This window comes from Podarcis melisellensis, assembly GCF_964234715.1.
Source record: "Podarcis melisellensis genome assembly, chromosome: 2".
In the NCBI taxonomy this organism is placed as follows: Eukaryota; Metazoa; Chordata; class Lepidosauria; order Squamata; family Lacertidae; genus Podarcis; species Podarcis melisellensis.
In genome coordinates, this window is record NC_138529.1 from 119,141,078 (window position 1) to 119,161,673 (window position 20,596).

A 20,596-nucleotide genomic window follows, 5' to 3' on the forward strand; every position below is an offset into this window, starting at 1 on the left:
ACTTCTCCACATTCTTTAACACTTAAAAAAAATGTTGTCGCCTATACTGGAAGGAGTATTCAATTTTTCAAGACATAGAATCATAGAATCATAGAGTTGGAAGAGACCACAAGGGCCATCGAGTCCAACCCCCTGCCAAACAGGAAACACCATCAGAGCACTCCTGACATATGGTTGTCAAGCCTCTGCTTAAAGACCTCCAAAGAAGGAGACTCCACCACACTCCTTGGCAGCAAATTCCACTGTCAAACAGCTCTTACTATCAGGAAGTTCTTCCTAATGTTTAGGTGGAATCTTCTTTCTTGTAGTTTGGATCCATTGCTCCGTGTCCACTTCTCTGGAGCAGCAGAGTCCTCCCTCCTCTATGTGACATCCTTTTATATATTTGAACATGGCTATCATATCACCCCTTAACCTCCTCTTCTCCAGGCTAAGACATCAGTCTGTACCAGTGAGGCATATTTACCAGAACACACAAACAATTGGTTCTTTCTCCCCGAGTATCCCAGCACACTAGACACAGAGGTGTCGTACTTAACACCCCTTTTTGGATGAGTCTAGGTATGTGAAAAAAGAAAAAAGAACGATCCTGTGCCAATTTCAGTTATCTGTATTGTCTTGTTAGTTACAAATTGATCCATATGCTCATGCTAAGTTACCTAAAAGAGGTAACCTAGATTTTAAAAAGAGGCAACACTTTTGTGGACAAAATGCGTAGACTGTGGGATTGATACATTAGATCACTGGTAGATCACAGATGGATAATTTGTATAGTTCCTATATTTGTGGTTCAGATCCCATTTACCAGGTAGTGCTAAATGGCAATATTTGTCTATTACAACATTTGTTGGTGTCTGTTTATGTCCTGTGGGCTCCGAGTGCTTCTCATGTGTAGATAGATAGATAGATAGATAGATAGATAGATAGATAGATAGATAATGTTATGTACAGTGGTACCTCAGGTTACATATGAAATAACAATAGAGGGAAGGTTTGGGGGAACCTCACATAGCACCAATATATCCCACAAGCACCAATCCCTGGTCTGGACATTTCGGAATCACAAAAATTGAAAGCCGTTGTGCGAGGATCAAGATGACGAAACCTACAGTGAACCAGGGGCCCATCAACACACAAAAATGGAAACCGTCTCGAAAATTGATGCACCTTCTGCCCTGTTGCAGTTACCTTCTTGATTAAGTCCTGAGGTTTATTACACATTTTTTTAAGCAGCATTTATTTCTAAGAGAATCCAAGCACCTCAAGGTGTCTCCATGAATGTTAGATCCTATGGGTAGGATGTAAAAGAACAGAGGTGATGGGGAAAGACTGAACAATTAAAATGGGGAAGTAGAAACCCCGCCTGGGAATAAGCAAAAATATTAAACAAGAACATTTGAGATACAGTGGTACCTCGGATTACATACGCTTCAGGTTACAGACGCTTCAGGTTACAGACTCCGCTAACCCAGAAATAGTACCTGAGGTTAAGAACTTTGCTTCAGGATGAGAACAGAAATTGCATAGCGGCACAGCGGCAGTGGGAGGCCCCATTAGCTAAAGTGGTGCTTCAGGTTAAGAACAATTTCTGGTTAAGAACGGACCTCCGGAACGAATTAAGTACTTAACCCGAGGTACCACTGTGTATGTGTCTATAAGTTGGTTTTTTATTTATTATACAGTCGTATCTTGGTTGTTGAATGCCTTGTGACTCAAACTTTTTGGCTCCCAAATGCTGCAACCCCGGAAGTGAGTGTTCCGGTTTGCAAACATTCTTTGGAACCCAAATGTCCGAAGGGGCTTCTGTAGCTTCCGAGTGAGCGCAGAAAGCTCCTGCAGCCAATCGGAAGCTGCCCCTTAGTTTGCGAATGTTTTCGGAAGTCGAACGGGCTTCCCGAATGGATTCCATTCGAAAACCAAGGTACGATTGTATTTCTGTTGCAAAACCCTAGCCCCCAAGGACTGGTTGTCCCAGTGACCGTGGGCAGCCTTCGTATCACAGAATCAACATCTATATTATTAACATTTTATTTTATTTTTTTTATTTATTTATGCGTGCCCCGCCTTTCCCCCCATATTGGGAGTCAAGGCGGCTTACTGAAAAAGCTGAGATCGTATAAAACATGATGATTACAAAGCCCTTAAATCCCAATAGAGTGAAAATATATAAAGAACTCTTTTAAAATATAGCTAATGCTCACATGGGCTTAGCCAGGATTCTTGTTGAGGGGGACAGGTTTTATTTTAGGGGGGACAGGAACTCAATTAGTTAACTATTTTTATGGATTTTTATGGATTTGGGGGGCAACTGCCCCCCCGGCTATGCCCATGAATCATCATTAGAATAAGCAACAAGGGGATCCTTCCACTTGGACCTGGTCCTCACCGATGGAGGAACTGAGTCACAAAGTGGAAGCACTGGGACCCTTGGGAGAAAGTGATCCTGTTCTCCTGGGTTTCATGATGCAAAGCCAAGGGAAACCCAAGTGGAGTCAGACATGCAATCTGGACTTTAAGAACGCTGATTTCCAGCAACCAACATTGTGGTTTTATCTTGTGAACCGCCCTGAGATCTACAAATGAAGGGCAATAGACCAATTTTGATGATGATGATGTTTCTTCTCTGACAATCATACGCAGCTAGGTAAGATTGTCTTCCATGAATACGATCTTAACAGTGGGTCCATAAGTGAATGTGGAGGCCAATTCTGGATCCACACATCCTTCCACAGTGGGGACCTAGGTTTCCGGGCGGGAGTTGATCACGGTGAGGGTTTACCAAACGTGCCTCCCTCTTAGCATGTTTCTCCCTTTCGTCCCAAGTTCCAGCGTCTTCAAAGTCCATGACACCTTTGGCAAAGCTTGTTCTCCAATTGGAGCGCTCTCATAATGTTAAATTAGATCATCAGCACCATTCATATCCCCCTTACATGCTAAAATGTAAGCTCTGCCTCAGCTGTCATCTGGGAGCACCCATTCTAGAGGATGGCCTCTGTGGGAGACAGGAAGATAGTCATATGGCAACCCTAAATAAAACAAGGAAGCTGAAAGGCATGGCCAATAAAACAAGCTGAACATAACAAGAAAAAAATCCCACGTATAACAAAAAGTCAGAAGATCAGGATAATGTCCTACAAATTGATTGACTTATTCTATTTTTATGCCGCTTTTTATTCAAATAAATCCCAAAGCGGTTTATAAACGAAAGATAAAAATAACATAATGGAACATCACAGCATAAATCGTATAGAATACTTTACAAATCATCAGTAAAACAATCACAAATCTTAAATAAAACAATTACCATCTATATAACACTATTAACAAAACAACTAAAAAATAAGCTAAACATCACAGTTACACCAAGAATCATATTATAGGATTCACAGAGTACGACAGCATCCATATCTGTAAAACAGTATTAACAACATTAACCAAAATTCAACAGAACAAAGTGTTGAATTTGTACATGTGCTCTCCCCTCCTCTATGACTCATAAACTTTCATTCTATTTAAAGCATCAAAATACACCTGCACATGATGTTCCTTGCGATGGAGGTAGTCAGCACAAAGACTGTCTCCCCTCACATCCTTTCTGCCACTATGACACTTCCATTTTCATAACTGAAAAATGGAATACCAGAATAAGACTAGGCTGCAATTTGGAGGTTAGGTGATACTTGGACGTGTGTTCAACTTTGATTAAAAATATCATTAGTTAACGTATCTACATGATCAGTGTGGGAATGATAAAATACTTGTAAAATCAGATTGGACCCTTAAAACTGGTTTCCAGTTTTCTTAGGGGAAATGCCTTATTTTTACACAGATGGTACAGGACTTATTTGCAAATGTCAAAAATGTTTTATTCTGCGTAACGAAATTGTTTGGAGGGTTTGAAATAAACTTGGTACGTATTATCACTTATAGTGGGAATGTCAGTTAGTGCAAGATTTTTGGAATTCAATTTTGACAGAAATGATAACTATTAATGGAGAAGCTATTGTTCGTTGTCCAAAACGTTACAGAATATTTTTGATGATACCAATGTCAAAATAATTGGCCTCATATAGGATCTGGGCAGCACAAAGTAATTAAAACACAAGGGAAAACAACACAAAAGCTTGCACTCAACTCACTCTGGAATATAGCTAAAATGGAGAAAGTTCCTCATAATTTTGAACGTCCAGACATTTAAAAATATGATTTAGCATTTCATTTTCAAGGAAACCCTCATCACATGCCTGGCAAAGCTGGAAGTGTACATGATGATCTGATAAAAGTGATAGTCTTTACTTGGTCTTTGCTATTTTAACACGTGTGCCACTACTCATTCTACATGCCTATTGTATGCTTTTGTTTTTCACCTTTTTCATCTGTTGTTATCATTGTTCTTTTTTATATAATTATTCTCCCTCTTCGCTCGCCTCTATCAATACCTGCCTCCCTGCCCACTGCTCGGACTCCTGCCCCTTACGGACACTGGCTGAACAGGAAGGTTCAGAGCAAAAACCCTTCTCTCCCCCACAATAGAAGGCAAATGGGGCTCAGACCAAGCAAATGTCTATTGTAAAAAAACTAGAGTTAAGCAAATACAGTACAAAATTAACCAAAGATACAGTAGTGAATTCTAACACTGAGCACAGTATTTGCCCTGGTCTTCGTAAGAGCTCTTGGTAGGAGTAATCATGGTCTTTTCACACTCCAAGCCTAAGATGTGAGTAAGATAGCTACTGCGACTAAAGCTCTTTCCACACTCCAGACACTCATACGAACATTTGTCTCCTGTATGAGTTCTTTTATGTCTAGTGAGGTGACTACTCCGAACGAAGCTCTTTCCACATTCCAAACATTCATAAGGCTTTTCCCCTGTGTGACTTCTTTGATGCAAAGTAAGGTTGCAGCTGCGACTGAAATTCTTCCCACACTCCAAACATTCGTGCGGCTTGTCCCCTGTGTGAGTTCTTTTATGTCTAGTGAGGGAGCCACTATCACTGAAGCTCTTCCCACACTCCCAGCATCCAAAAGGTTTCTCCCCTGTGTGGGTTCTCTTATGTCTTGCGAGGTGCCTACTCTGATAGAAGCTCTTTCCACATTCCAAACATACATAAGTTTCCACTCCTGTATGGCTTCTTTGATGCAACGTAAGGGAGCCTAGGCGACCAAAGTTCTTGCCACACTCCAAGCATTTATAGGGTTTCTCCCCTGTATGAGTTCTTTGATGCTGAGTAAGGGAGTAACCTTCCCTGAAGCTCTTTCCACACTCCAAACATTCGTAAGGCTTTTCCCCTGTGTGCATTCTTTTATGTTTAGTGAGGCTGCTACGGTCACCGAAGCTCTTTCCGCACTCCAAACAGTTATAAGGTTTCTCGCCTGTATGAGTTCTTTGATGGAGCTCAAGGGAGCTACTCTGACTGAAGCTTTTCCTACACTCCCAGCATTCGTGTGGTTTTTCACCTAAGCGCAGTCTCTGAGGTGAAGTAAGCCTTGAGCGAGATGCAAACATCTTTCCACACATTTTACATTCATACTTCCTCTCCTCTCTGGTGATTTGATTTCCGTTAACCTGAGAGGCAGCAGATTCACTCCCTGCCTTCTGCATTTGTCTCCCCTCTTGTGTGTTGGTTCCATCTTGAACCCCCAGCTTCTTTTGCTCCTCAGCTGTTTCAGGCAGCACTTCTGATGGGTCCCCCTCAGCCAGGATCCCCCAAACGTCTCCTGGTGGATTAAAAGGAAAAACTGGTAAAATGCTTCCTATGGGCATTTGGCTGGCCACTGTGAGAACTGAATCCTGGATTAAGTAAGACTTTGCTCTGAACCAAATGTTCTTTCCTCCAGGAGAAATTAACAACACTCCTAGTGAGCTAGTTGATAGTGCCACCAAGAGGAATCCATACCTTCCATAGCTACTGATTAAGGAAAAAAGGATCCTTACCCAGAGAGGCCACCATCTCATGGATCTCTAGCATGACCTCATCATACAGAGCTCTCTGACCTGGATCAAGCAGGGCCCATTCTTCGTCAGTGAAATTCACGGCAACCTCCTTGAAGCTCACCAATCCCTGGAAGAAGAAAACAATTCCCTTCCTTGTAGACACTCCAAGGCAAGGTGTGGAAAGCATCCACCCTCCACTCACACTCCAATGGGGCAAGTGGGGATTTTAGCTGCAGCGCTCAGAAATCACCACTGCAGATAGCTCAGCAAAGACACAATTTGTGGAAACTGTGAAATGTGTCCATTCCGTGTTAGGGACAGGATTCAAAGCAAAGCTGCCAATATTGTTGTGCAGGTACAGTGGTGCCCCGCAAGACGAATGCCTCGCAAGACGGAAAACCCGCTAGACGAAAGGGTTTTCCGTTTTGGAGGTGCTTCGCAAAACGAATTTCCTATGGGCTTGCTTCGCAAGACGAAAATGTATTGCGAGTTCCTGCGGGGGTTTTTTCCTCCCCCCCCCTTTTTCCGAAGCCGCTAAGCCGCTTATCAGCTGATCCACTAGTTCGCTTAACAGCTGATCCGCTAAGCCGCTTACAGCTGATCCGCTAAGCCGCTAAACAGCTGATCCGCTAAGCCACTAAACTGCTTATCAGCTGATCCGTTAAGCCGCTTATCAGCTGATCCGCTAAGCTGCTAATAGCGCTAATCCACTAAGCCACTAATGGGCTTGCTTCGCAAGACGAAAAAACCGCAAGACGAAGAGACTCGCGGAGCGGATTCTTTTCGTCTTGCGAGGCACCACTGTATACAGATTATGGTGCATCTGCCTTTGCAATACAATACTGTATGGTTCTGGTTGCCCGACCTCAAAAACAGATTTGTTGACCCAGAAAACGCTGGGAAAAGAAATAAAAAGATCTTCTAATTTAGACGTACAGAGTTATGCACAGTGCAAAGAAAAGGGAGAGATATTATCAATCCTCTGTGATAATATTGTAATCCAGGGCCACCCAAAGAGACTAAATGTGGGTGGCTCCCAACAGAATATTAAAAACACAATAAAACAGCAAGCATAAAAGACTTCCATAAACGGGGCTGCCTTCAGATGTCTTCTAAAAGTCAAGTAGTTGTTTATTTCCTTGACATCTGATGGGCAGGCATTCCACAGGGAGGGCGCCACCACCGAGAAGACCATTAAAAAACATTGATAAAACTATAGGTTTCCCTGCTGGCAATAAGAAATACAGAAAAACAAAGCTGCCACCCACTTCCTCAGAAGCCCAGGTGTAAGAGGCCCCTGCAATGAGTCCCTCTGTAATAAGGAAGGACGCACTCCAGCTATCCCCAACACCTCCCCCCAATGATCTTTCCCCTACCTGAGCAGGGCACATGGTGGTCACTTCCTCTCCAGGGTAAAGTAGGGAGGATCCACACTGTAGCTCAGATGCAATTGTACAGCTTGTGAAAGGGAAGCGGTGGCTGAATGAAAACATTGAGGATAAAATTTCCTAATTTGCCCAAATTAGCAAACAGGCCCTGAAAGCGTAACACAGGCATAGGCAAACTCCGGCCTTCCAGATGTTTGGGACTACAATTCCCATCCTCCCTGGTCCTGTTAGCCAGGGATGATGGGAACTGTAGTCCCAAACATCTGGAGAGCTGGAGTTTGCCTATGCCTGGCGTAACATGTGTTTGAAGAGATTTATTTTGAATATGTCAAGACCAGTAAATGCATTACAAATTTCCAACTGCAATATTACGAAAGAGAAACCAATGGCACATTATACACTAGAAAATGTGGAGAAATGAGGGGAAAATAACCAACAGCATATGCAAACAATGGTTCTGGAAATTCAAAATATGAATATACAACTTATGTCTACTCAGTAAAAGAATATACAAGGTCATGATTTTCTACAACTTAATCAGTGCTGGCCTGTCCTAACTCCACCAGCTGACCTAAAGTCACGGCCACTTAACTGACATGAAAAACACAGCTACCAGTCCAGAGTGAAACTGCTGGCCTTAGATAAGTGGTACTAGACTCTAATCTGGTATCCTGGATATACCTGGATCCTGGATATAGGATCCAGAAAATTTCAAACAGAAAAACAGGCCAGAAGAAAAATATTGTAAGTTAAGGTTTCCATTCTTAGGCTGCATTCTTTGACCCCATGAAGGTCACCCACCCACCAAAGTTGATCTACAGTTGAGTGGGGAGAAAAGAAGATCTGGATCTGCCCTGCTGGGTGATAAAATATTTTCTACACCTGTTCAAAGGCAAAGAGCGCACAGCAATGCATGATTTTAGGGGAAATTATATACAGAAATGCATTACATTAGGGCAAATATAAGAGGAAAATTGGAACTAAAATGCTAACTAAATTTTCAAGAGGTCCTTTTGTTTCATATGTCAAAACGTGGGCAACTAAAAGCAACTTAAATTTAACTGGGGGAAATGAAACATAGAGATAAAACTAAAATTGAAAGGTTTGTCCATGCCTATAGGATTTTTTTAAAACCCTTTCACATACTTTCTCCCAGCCAAAAAGAGAAACTGAGAGGGAGGAAAGAAGCAAAGAACAGTGGGAGCAAATGTATTTATTACTTAGCTATTTTTGTTTTTTGAAATGATGACTTTAGGCATATTGGTTTCCACATGGGCCTGTGAATTTTAGCTGCGTTCTCTCTTTTAATGAATGAATTTATTATTATGGTCACAGACCAGTTCCTCTCTTTTAATTTTATCTGCGTTCCACTTGTGAGATTTTTTTTTATTTTAAAAAAATCGGTTTAGAAATATTGAAAATAATATAAAATAACTACAGCTGCAGCTGTCCAGGATACGTTCTTAAGGACCAGCCATTTATTTTAAAATGAAATATTTTCAGTGCAGAGGAGCACTTTTGTTCTCTATTGCAAAACCTTTTTTCTCTCTGATTGAGCTCCTCTTCTGCCCTATGGGAATCCCAGCTCTTTCCTCCTCCTTCCTCTGTCTTTCCTCCTCGGTCCTTCCCTGCGGAGAAAGGAGGAGAGAAGATCTTCTGGGAGGAGTCTATAAGATCCTCCGCCAACCCAGCGCCTAACACCGGAAGTAATACCAGAGACAGGAAGCGGAAGCTCCTCCTCTGGCGCCGACTCCCGCTCTAGGAAGCTCAGCTCCGTGGCTCCTCTTAACCCTTGCGGAGCCGAGCAGCAGGAACCTCCTCTCCCCTCCTCCATTCTTTTCTTTTTTCACTCTGGGAGCCTTTTTGGCTGAGGAGCCGGTTGCAAAGGCTCAAAGTTAATAAAGAATATGTCGTTTAGGTGGTTTACAACTATATAAAATACATACCTTCCATGTTAAAAATACACAATAACCATCTCATCTCAACATTAAGACTTCCTTGGTTCAAATATACAAAAAGGAAAGCAAGTTGAAAGGCAGGGCTATTGAATCAGATAAAAAAAAATTCCCCAAATAAAAAATTCCCCTTCTAAAACGAAATGTCAGACTTTCAGGGGGATGCTTTTATTTTTTCCCCCTTTAAAATTGTTTTTTTGTGACAAATCTATACATCCTTTCCGCAGTGGGTGGTACTAGTGAAAAATGCAGGTCCTGCGACATTTTCATAACAAAGATGGAATACCAATATAAGACGATGCTAGAATCTGGAGGTTAAGTGATACTGTTGCCTGTGGGACTATAATTAAACTACCATTTGTTGAAATAGCTGCACGACCGGTGTAGAACAATAAAATACTGTGATAAGAATTTTTAGGTCTGGTGGTTGTTTAGTGGTGTCCGACTCTTCGTGACCCCATGGACCAGCGGCTTCTCCTGCACGACAACTCCAGCTGTTCCTCTTGCTTTAAGCCGCTCCTTGACCGTGGAGACAACGTGGGAGGGGATGGAGGGGACTGGACTCTATCTGGGACTTTTGTCTTCCGCCTCTGAGCCTCCTTGAAATTCCTCTCCACCTCTGATTCCCCAGACTTCTCCCCCACCACCACCACCCATCTCCTGCCTCAAGGGTGGCAGAGACCACCAATTGATGGCCCGTTCCCCTGCATTTTCACCCTGTGCCCCTGCCCAATTTCTGGACTCTTTTTTTAAAAAATAAATTTTATTTTTAACTTTTGACTTCCTTCCCCTCCCTTCTGCAGTTATTTATTTCGTATCTTTTTGTTACTGCAAATCCAGTTCAAATAAATTTATAATTTCCCCCTTATCCTCCCCTTAATTATCTCTTACTGCACGTGTTTTTATCAATCCCACTGATGTTTTGTTTACAATGTGTTCTCAAATAATCAATAAATTTTCCCCATTCTGTTAGTTGATACCATTTAGTTGATATCCCTTCTTGTAACTTGAAGCTATTGGTTCGAGTCCTACCCTTCAGAGCAGGAGAAAACAAGCTTCTTCCCTGTTCTATGTGGCAGGCATTGCAATATTTAAAGATGGCTATCTTATATCATTCTCTTTTCCCAGCTAAACATACCCAACTCCTTCAAGCGCTCCTCATAAGGCTTGTTTCCCAGACCCTTCATCATCCCAGTTGCCTTCCTCTGCAAACATTCCAGCTTAATAAATCTCTTAAAAGTTTTATTAATTAAATAATGTTGTGTTCATAATCCAGAGCCCAGGCCAATGTGCACAAACAATAGGAAGTTCAGCTCTTTATTGGCAAAGCATTCGGTTACATCAGCAAGGGATATATGGAACACTTCTGCTAGTGTTAAAAAATAAAGAAAGGTGTGCTAATAGGTGTGCCGATATACCTCAGGTTATTCTACCTACCTCTTGACTAGATTTCTGCAATACATTATATGAGAGGCTCTTTGTGAAGAAGACTCAGAAAGTGGCGGCCAGATTCCCAACTGCTGCATGATGCTCTGAGCATATAAAACCTTCCTTCAGGAACCAGCCCACAACCTGCTTTCATCATCTGAGGCCTTTCCACTCTGCATTCCTCCAAGTGAGGTGCAGAGGTGGCAAGCACGGGACGTTTAGTGGTGGCTCCCATCACCCCAGGAGGCTACTTTGAGGAGGCAACAATATTTATTTTCAACAATGCTTTTGGCATTTAACTTGCAGAATTTTAGATATCCTTGTCCTCTTTAAGGGGCTCAGGTGTGCTTTCTATGTATACATGATTTTTTGGATTTTACTTTGATACAGCCGCTCACAGACCCTCATAGCTTCTCCCCACCTGAATGCAATGCAGCAATGACTTTTATACATGTCTCTGCACGTACACACATTCCTGAGATAAAGGATGGATGAGTCAGCAGGCAGACACCCGGCCTTTGACTGTTGCAAGGTTACGCAGTGTGCCTGGCACTCTATCTCTCAACATCCGGACGTGGGGGAAACAGCAGCACTCATTTATAAAATTACACAAACACACCTGATCTAGTGTGCGCATTTGTGCAGGCAGACACCCGGCAATTTCTCTTGTACGACAGCTCCAGCTATTATTATTTATTATTACACTCATCATTTTATTAAATTTGTATACAGCCCTATACATGCAGGTCTCAGGGCAGTTCACAGGATAAAATCACAATATATAAACACAAAATATATACCGTATTTTTCGCTCTATAAGACGCACCAGACCACAAGACGCACCTAGTTTTTGGAGGAGGAAAACAAGAAAAAAAATATTCTGAATCTCAGAAGCCAGAACAGCAAGAGGGATCGCTGTGCAGTGAAAGCAGCAATCCCTCTTGCTGTTCTGGCTTCTGGGATAGCTGCACAGCCTGCATTCGCTCCATAAGACGCACACACATTTCCCCTTACTTTTTAGGAGGGAAAAAGTGAGTCTTATAGAGCAAAAAATACGGTACATTTAATAAAATTCTTTCCCCATTTACAAGCATTGATATTGTTTCTCCCCTGTATGGATTCTCTGATGGGAAGTGAGACTTTCCTTCCAGCTGAAGCTCTACCCACATTCCAAGCACTGGTAGGGTTTCTCCCCGCTGTGAATTCTTTGATGGTGGCGGAAATCTGTGCTTCTGTGGAAGCTCTTTCCACACTCCAAGCACTGATAGGGCTTTCCCCCTGTATGAATCCATAAGATGAACTTTCCCCTTACTTTTTAGGAGGGGAAAAGTGAGTCTTATAGAGCAAAAAATACAGTAATCTAACCAAAAACCCCGCCCCCATTTTTTTAAAAAGGGGATTGGATGTCAATCAGCCTGAGGCCTAGTTAAAGAGCTTTTACCTAGTGTTTGAACCTCCGTGAGGGAAGTATTCCACAAACGAGGAGCCACCGTAGAAAAGGCCCGTTCTCATGTTGCCACACTCTAGGCCTCTCACGGAAGAGGCACATGAAGGGCCTCAGAAGATGACCTCAGGGTCCAGGTAAGTGCTTATGGAAAGAGGCGGCCCTTGTTGATGTTGCTTTATGCCCCTCGTTGTCAGTGGAGACAGTGGGTGAGGGGATGGAGGAGACCTTCCGCTATCCATCCAACCCACCACTTGAACTCCTTCCAGAAAAAAAGGCCACAAACTGTTTCCTACTGAAAAAGCAGCTTGAAAGCAAAAACCCTTTCTCCTCTAAAATGGAAGGTATACTGGGCTCCAAAGGCCTCAGAACAAGTCTAATGTAAGAGCTGGAGATAAGGGAATTCTAAGATTGAGAAGAATCTTTCATTTGCTCTCTGCAGGAACTCTTGAGATCACTGAATCTCCTTCCACCTTCCAAGTGTAACAGGTTTCCCTTTTATGACTCGTTAGATGTAAGTTAAGGGAATCTCCATGACTGAAGCTGTCTCCACCCTCCAAGCAATCATAAGGTTTCTCCCCTGTATGAGTTCTCAGATGTTGAGTAAGCTGACCACTCTGACTAAAACTCGAGCCACACTCCAAACATTTATAAGGTTTCCCCCCTGTATGAGTTCTTAGATGCTGTATAAGGTGACCATTCCAACTGAAGCTCTTGTCACACTCCAAACATTTATAAGGTTTCTCCCCTGTGTGAGTCCTTCTATGTTTAGAAAGGGACCAATTAGCACTGAAGGTCTTTCCACACTCCCAGCATCTATAAGGTTTCTCCCCAGTATGAGTTCTTTTATGTCGTGTGAGCACGCTACACTGAATAAAGCTCTTTCCGCATTCCAAACATTTATAAGGTTTCTCCCCTGTATGAATTCTTCTGTGTCTAGTGAGGTGGATATTCTGCCTGAAGCTCTTTCCACACTCCAGACATTTATAAGGTTTGTCCCCTGTATGAATTCTTTGATGCTTTATGAGGGAGTCACTGTGCCTAAAGCTCTCTCCACACTCCCTGCAGTGATAAGGTCTCTCGCCCGTATGAGTTCTTTGATGCAAACTAAGGTGACCACTCTGACGGAAGCTCTTTCCACACAACAAGCAATTATATGGTTTCTCGGCGGTATGACATATTTCCTGAAACGTAAGGTAGTCTATGCAACTGATGTTCCTTCCAAGCTCCAAACATTCATAAGGTTCCTCCCCTGTGTGAATTATCTGATTTTCATTAATCTCAAAATCAGTGGATTCCCTCCCAGCATTCTGCATTTCTGTCCCCTCTTGTCTGTTGGTAACATCTTGAACCCACAGCTTCTGTTGCTCCTCCTGCTCCTCAGCAATTTCACATGCCACTTCTGACGGTTCTCCCTCAATCCAGATCCCCCAAACATCTCCTGATGGATTAAAAAGAAAACTTGGTAAAATGCACATCTGCCCATACTGGACTTTAATGTGGCCTTGAATCGAGGGCCTTCTCGGTCGTGGCACCCGCCCTGTGGAACGCCCTCCCACCAGATGTCAAAGAGAAAAATAACTACCAAACTTTTAGAAGACACCTGAAGGCAGCCCTGTTTAGGAAAGCTTTTAATGTTTAATAGGTTATTGTATTTTAGTGTTCTGTTGGAAGCTGCCCAGAGTGGCTGGGGAAGCCCAGCCAGATGGGTGAGCTATAAATAATAAATTATTATTATGATCGGCTTGTGTCTGTATTTTTATTTTATTTTACATTATCCCCAGAACATCCTCCTCATCCAAGCAGTAGCCCATCCTTCCTTCTCTTAAATTCAGAAACATAGTGTGGAGAAACAAAATAGAGTGGTTTTTTAAGCTGCCAGTCTTTCCTGCTCTTGCCACAGGGGCTAGAGACTTCAAAAAACATGCACACAAATTGTCTGCTCCCTGTGGCAGGAGTGAAGAACCTTTGCATGCCTCAGGATGCTGTTAAACTGCAGCGCCCTTCAGCCTCAGCAAGCAAGTCCAGGGACAGACAGGGTGATTCAGAACAGTGATTCAGCATTGTATTGGCGGGGGAGAAGGGGGTCTGCACACCTGTCTTATGGGCACAAGGAGGCCCTTGGCAGCAACCCTGCTCAGGGGCAAAATAAGATTTGCAGGGGTTTGCATCATCATCAACTTCATCATCTTTTATTTATACCCGGCCAGAGCCGGGCTCAGGGCGGCTAACACCAGTAAAATTACAATTAAAAAAACACAAACCAATTTAAAATACAGGTTAAAATATAATTTAAAATGTAGCCTCATTTTAATAGTAGCCCACAGATCAAAACCATAAAGGGAGGGAAACATAAGTGTCAGACTGAGACCAAACCAAAGGCCAGGCGGAACAGCTCTGTCTTGCAGGCCCTGCGGAAAGATGTCAAGTCTCGCCGTGCCCTAGTCTCTTGGGACAGAGTGTTCCACCAAGTTGGGGCCAGCACTGAAAAGGCCCTGGCCCTAGTTGAGACCAATCTAACCACCTTGCTACTTGGGACCTCCAAGGTGTTGTCATTTGTGGACCTTAAGGTCCTCCGTGGGGCATACCAGGAGAGACGGTCCCGTAGGTACAAGGGTCCTAGACCGCATAGGGCTTTAAAGGTCAAAACCAGCACCTTAAACCTGTCCCTGTACTCCACTGGGAGCCAGTGCAGTTGGTAAAGCACTGGGTGAATGTGATCTCGCGGCAAGGACCCTGTAAGGAGCCTCGCCACGGCATTCTGCACCCGCTGGAGTTTCTGAATCAGCTTCAAGGGCAGCCCCGCGTAGAGAGAGTTACAATAATCAAGCCTGGAGGTGACCGTCGCATGGATCACTGTGGCTAGATCAGGGCGAGAAAGGTAAGTAACTCATAGCCAATGTGTCCATTCTCTGATGCCTATATCAGATGCATGTCCTGCTTTTGGGCTTGCTCTGGGCATCTGGTTGGGCTACTGTGAGAACAGAATTGTGGACTACATAGGCCTTTGCTTTGATCCAGCATGGTTCTTCAAATGTTCTTTTGCCCAGAGGAAAATCCCAACACTCTTTCTAGTGAGCTAATTGATAGTACCACCAACAGGAATTTATACCTTCCATAGTTATTGATTCAAGGGGGAAAGGGATATTTACCTAGAGAGGCCACCATCTCGTGAATCTCCAGCATGACCTCCTCATACAGAGCTCTCTGGTCTGGATCCAGCAAGGCCCATTCCTCGTTGGTGAAAGTAAAGAACAGCTCCTCGAAGCTCACTGATTCCTGGAAGAAGAAAAAAATCCCCTTCCTTGGAGATACTTCAAGGCAAGGTGTGGGCAGCATCTCTCCTCCACTCCCACTGCAATGGGAGATGGATTCTACCTTTAGTGGTCAGAGATCAGGAAATGCAGATTTCATCTACCCATTAGCTCAGTGTTTTTCAATTTTGGGTCTGCAGCTTTTGTTGGACTACAGATCCTATCATCCCTGAGCACTGGTAATACTAGCTGGGCATGATGGGAATTGTAGTCCAACAACAGGTGAAGACCCAAATTTGAGAAACACCACATTAGTTCTTAAAGAAGTCAAATCTTCTAACAAGAACGTGTAACTTGCATGTGAAATTTCCCATCTTCCTGTCTTTCAAGAGGGAAGCAAAGGTAGCGACATTAAAAAAAAAAGGTTTACAGAAACCAGCTTAGTTAGTTTAAGGTCTCTTTCAGGAAAACTGATGGGGAACATTATTAAAGTCGACAGGATAACCAAATGTATAGCAGAACAAGCCTTGCTAAAGCCGAATCAGCATGGCTTCTGCAAGAGTGACTCACGAGCCATTTGAATTTTTTTAGTGTGTCTAGACGGTATGCAACTGAAAGTGCACCCAAATTCTTTTAGTACAGTCTCTCACCAACATATTGGTGAGTCATGGAATAAGAAGAGAGCCTGCCTTATGGATCAGCAACGGCTTAAAGAACAGAAAGAAGAGAATGGGAAGAAATGGCAAACTCTCAAAGGAAGGAATGCTAGAAGTGAAGGCCCCTAAGGATCAGTATTGGGATAAGTGCTTTTTAAATAGCTTATATGTGACCTGGAGTCAGTGCTGAGCAGCCAGGTAGCCAACCTAGCTGTTCACAACAGAGTATTGCAGAGAGCTCCAACAGGATGTCTTCAAATTAAACTGAACACTGAACAGGAAACATAATTCAAGGTGTTTAAGCAAGTAGAGTTGTACCTTGGTTCTCGAACAGAATCCATTCTAGGAGTCCGTTCAACTCCCATAACCATTCAAAAACCAAGGCGCGGCTTCCAAAGGGCTGCAGGAGCTTCCTGCACTCAGTTAGAAGCTGTGGAAGCAGCACCAGGCATTCAGTTTCCAAAAAGTGTTCAAAAACCGGAACACTCCCAATTTTCAATCGTTCGGTAGTCGAAACATATGAGTTCCCAGGCGTTCAGCAACCAAGGTACAACTGTAATTCAAACTTGTAAGCAAGTTTAAGTAATGCACATTCAATAGAAATAATTCTACTTTAACTATACTCACAGGATCTGAGTTGGTGATGAATGAGCAGGAGAGACAGATAGCTCAGTAAAGAAATTGGCCCAGTGTGTGGAAGTTGTGAAATGGATCAATTCTGATTTAGAGACCATTGGTAATGTGATTTGAAATGAAGCTGCCAATATCATCATGCAGATATACATCATGCAGATGGTGCGGATGTCCTTAGAAATTTGAATATGGTTTCGGTTTCCTGACCTCAAAAATAATTTGTAGAGCCAGAAAATGTGGGGGGGGGGGGACAAAAAAAATAAGCAAGGGGTTGGAGATATATGAGGAGTTTCTAATTTGGAACAAAAAGTGCTTAAGAAGGAACAGGATAAGAGATGTACAGAGGTATGCAAAGGATGGGAAAATGGGAGAGAGGGAGGTGTTTCTCCTTCTAGGATGATACTGTAGTCCCAGGCCATCCAATAAAGCTAATTGTGCACAGATTAAGGGCAAACTAAAGGAAGCACTTCTTCACAATGTTAAACTCTGCAATTCACTAATGCATCATGCAGTAATAGCCACCAAATTAAAAGAGAATTAGGCAAATTCATAGCAGATAAGGTTATGATTGACTACCAGCTGTGATGACTGTGTGCTACCTGCACTTGCTATGAGCAGTATACTCCTCACTGCCAGTTACTGGGAATCACTTGAAGAGTGCTGTTGTACTGAGCTCCTGGTTGCAAATTTCCCAGAGTCATCTGTTTGGTCACTGGGGGAACAGGATGCTGGACTAGGTGGGTTAATGACCTGATCCACCAGCTAGGTTCTTCTTAGGTCATGCTCAAGGTTTCATGAGCAAAACTCAGTCAAGCCCTGAATCTGCTCCCCCAAGGAATAGCCCCATTGATCCTCTGCAACCAGTGGGTTTTGCCCCTCAAGCCCTTCTAAGCCTGGGGTTGGGCCAGGCAAAAGCTACGGTCAGGCCAAGAATCTTAGACACAGAGACACAACAGGACTGCTCAAGGTGCTCCGACTATAAAATTGGAGAAATTGAGAGATATATAGCCACACTGGCAGCATATCTCTTCTTTCTCGTATCCAAAAATGCAAGAAGGGCTTTTATACTCGCCAGAAGCTCGGCTCTGCTCTCACCGGTCCTGGAAGGAGCCTTTAAAAATGTCCCATATGCTCAGAGACTTTGCGCCTGTTCATTGGGGGATATAGGAAGCCCAGAGCACTTGTTCTTTAGATGTCCCTTTTACGAAGAGGCACGTAGTGAGACCATTGATCCCCTGCTGGCGAGGCTCACTGACCTCCCAGAAAAGCAAAAATTTGAACTTTTCCTGTTAGGCAAGACAACCCAGATGGTTGCCAGATTCTGTGTACAGATCTGTAGGCGCAGACCATCCCCCAACTCAAACTAGTTCATTAAGAAAATCCCCAAACTCGCTTCCATGGGTGATTCTGGGTCATCTCTCTGTGGCAGCTTATCTTAAAGTTTTAAGTGTCTATACACTTATTGCATTTATAAATTTATTGCTTGTTGCATTTATAAATTTTAAATTTATTGTTGTACATTGTTTTAAATGTTTGTTTTCCTTCCGGGATCATATCCCCAAGTGTGTTTTATAAGCTGGTCTCTGACCATAATAAATTATCTATCTCAGTCAAGCCAACCCACTTCCTCAGGCAGCACCCTCAGAAACACAGGGATAAGAGTCAGGCCTTCTGTTACAAGGAAGGGCACACTCCAGCTATCCCCAACATCTCTACCTGATGACCTTTCTCCTACCTCAACTGGATGCATGGTGGTGACTTCCTCTCCAGGGTAAAGCAGGGAGGATCCACAGTGTTGCTCCAATGCCATTGCACAGCCTGTGAAAGGGAACTGGTGGTCACTGAAGATGACATTCCAAATTTGCCCCAATGCACAAGAGAGTGGCAATCAAATAGGACCTGAGAAGCTAGAGTTTTTGGGGAGATTTATTTTAAATACCTCAAAAGAAGACCAGTAAAAGCCTTTGAACTTATGAAAGGTATGAGCAAAAGATTACCAAACAGAAATCAGCAGCACATCACACAATGAGGAAACGTATAAAGGAGGGAGAAATAAGCAACAGCATATGCAAATGATGGTTCTGGAGTTGTAAATTTATAAATATACAACTTAACTTTAAAACTTATGTCTACTCAGAAAAAGAATAAAAAGGTAAAGGGACCCCTGACCATTAGGTCCAGTCGTGCCCGACTCTGGGGTTGCAGCGCTCATCTCACTTAATTGGCCGAGGGAGCCGGTGTACAGCTTCCGGGTCATGTGGCCAGCATGACTAAGCCACTTCTGGCAAACACAGGAACACTGTTTACCTTCCCGCCGGAGCGGTACCTATTTCTCTACTTGCACTTTGACGTGCTTTCGAACTGCTAGGTTGGCAGGAGCAGGGACCGAGCAACGGGAGCTCACCCCATCACGGGGACTCGAACCGCCAACCTTCTGATCGACAAGTCCTAGGCTCTGTGGTTTAACCCCAGCACCACCCATGTCCCGAAGAAAAAGAATAGGCAAGGTTAAAATTATCTACAATTTAACCGTTGCTGAATTCTCCATAGGCCTGCCTGAACTCCACCAAAATACACAGCCACTGAACGGACGAAAAAAACTCAGCTACCAATCCAGAGTGAAATTGCAGGCCTTAGATAAGTGGTATTAGAGATAAATCTTGTATCTAGGATATAGGATCCTGAAAATTCCAAACATATCATCAAGCCACGTAAAATTCTCCCGTTACATGAGGAACAGCTGCATTTTCCATTGTTTTAGGGTGTGCCTTGACACCACCACCCCGATCTGTTAGGGTACAAGGAAACACAAGGTCTTGTAGTAGACAGTGTGGCAGGGAAAGAGGGAGAAAGATATGGATTTGCCCTGCCAGGTTATAAAGGGAAAGAGCACATAGAAAAGCATTATTTTAGGAAAAATTATATACAGAAATGCATTATATAAGGGCAAATATAAATATTAGGGAAACTATGTGCTCATTAGTAGAAATCTGCACTAAAATGCCGGCAAATTTGCAAGAGGTCCTTTCTTTTCATGTCAATGTCTGGGTGACTAAATTTAATACTGGGGGAAAGGAGACGCACAGAGAAAACTGTAATTTAAAGAAACTACCCACACCTAATGGATTTTTGGAAATCCTTCCCCACGATCTCTCCCTGCAACCCCAAATTTTGTGTGTCAAGAGCAAACTTGCCCAGCACCTTTCACAGCAGGCAAAAGGGACGCAGAAAGGTAGGTAAGAAGCGACGAACTAACTGTAAGGATAACAGGACTTCTTATTTAGCTTTCTTTGTTATTAAGAATGAGGCCTTTGTGCATAATAGTTTCTGGATGGGTTTGTGAATTTTAGCTGTGCTCTATCTTTATTTTGACCTGTGTGCCGCTTGCATACTCTTCTGATAAAGGGTTTAGATATTTTGAAAATAAAATAATGAAATAATTAGTAGATACATTCTGAGGGACCGACATTTTTCTATGAAATATTCTCAGTGCAGAGGAACACGTCTGATTCTCTATTTTAAAACCTTTCTCGGGTTGAGCTGCGCGGGGTCCGCCTTGCCTCCCTTCTCCTCCTCCGAGGAGGCTCCTCTCCTGCCCTCTGGGAGTCCCAGCTCTTCCCTCCTCCTCCTCGGTCTCTCCTTCTTCGCATCTGACCCGGAGGCGGGAGGAGAGGCCGCCTTCCCTGCGGAGAAAGGACGGGAGAAGATCCTCCGGGATCCGGACAGAAGCCCCTCCAGGGAAAGCAGCCACCTCCCTCTGCCACCTCCCACAGGAAGGACAGACCCGGAACAGGAAGCGGAAGCTCCTTCACCTCTCGCGCAGGACTCCCCTTCCGCTCTAGGAATCTCAGCGCTGCGCCTCCCTTTAACCCTCGCGGAGCCGATCAGCAGTAACCTGTTGGC

At 43.5% G+C, this 20,596-nt stretch overlaps 1 protein-coding gene across 3 annotated transcripts; it reads right to left on the minus strand.

The window, feature by feature from the left end:
• Positions 1–2,255: 2,255 nt before the first annotated feature.
• LOC309364909 (uncharacterized protein) lies at positions 2,256–20,134 on the minus strand. Of its 3 annotated transcripts, none has more exons than XM_081902915.1 (4): positions 8,860–8,998; positions 7,312–7,393; positions 5,936–6,062; positions 2,256–5,718 (listed from the first exon to the last, which is right to left on the minus strand). In XM_081902915.1, the coding sequence occupies exons 2-4, from the start codon at positions 7,324–7,326 to the stop codon at positions 4,631–4,633; spliced, it is 1,230 nt and encodes a 409-aa protein (XP_081759041.1). In that variant the 5' UTR covers positions 7,327–7,393; positions 8,860–8,998; the 3' UTR covers positions 2,256–4,630. The 3 variants fall into 3 exon arrangements, with proteins under 3 accessions (XP_081759041.1, XP_081759039.1, XP_081759040.1); XM_081902914.1 differs by lacking the exons at positions 5,936–6,062; positions 7,312–7,393; positions 8,860–8,998 and adding exons at positions 15,303–15,429; positions 18,429–18,511; positions 19,098–20,134 and having other exon boundaries at positions 2,268–5,718; XM_081902913.1 differs by lacking the exon at positions 8,860–8,998 and having other exon boundaries at positions 7,312–8,835.
• Between the last annotated feature and the right edge of the window lie 462 nt (positions 20,135–20,596).

Coding starts and splice junctions, on each gene's coding strand:
- LOC309364909 (XM_081902913.1), bottom strand. CDS start 7,428: ATGTTTTCATTCAGCCACCGCTTCCCTTTCACAAGCTGTACAATTGCA. Junction 6,063..7,311: donor CCACCATGTGCCCTGCTCAG/GTAGGGGAAAGA, acceptor TTCTTCTTCCAG/GGATTGGTGAGCTTCAAGGA. Junction 5,719..5,935: donor TGAGATGGTGGCCTCTCTGG/GTAAGGATCCTT, acceptor TTAATCCACCAG/GAGACGTTTGGGGGATCCTG.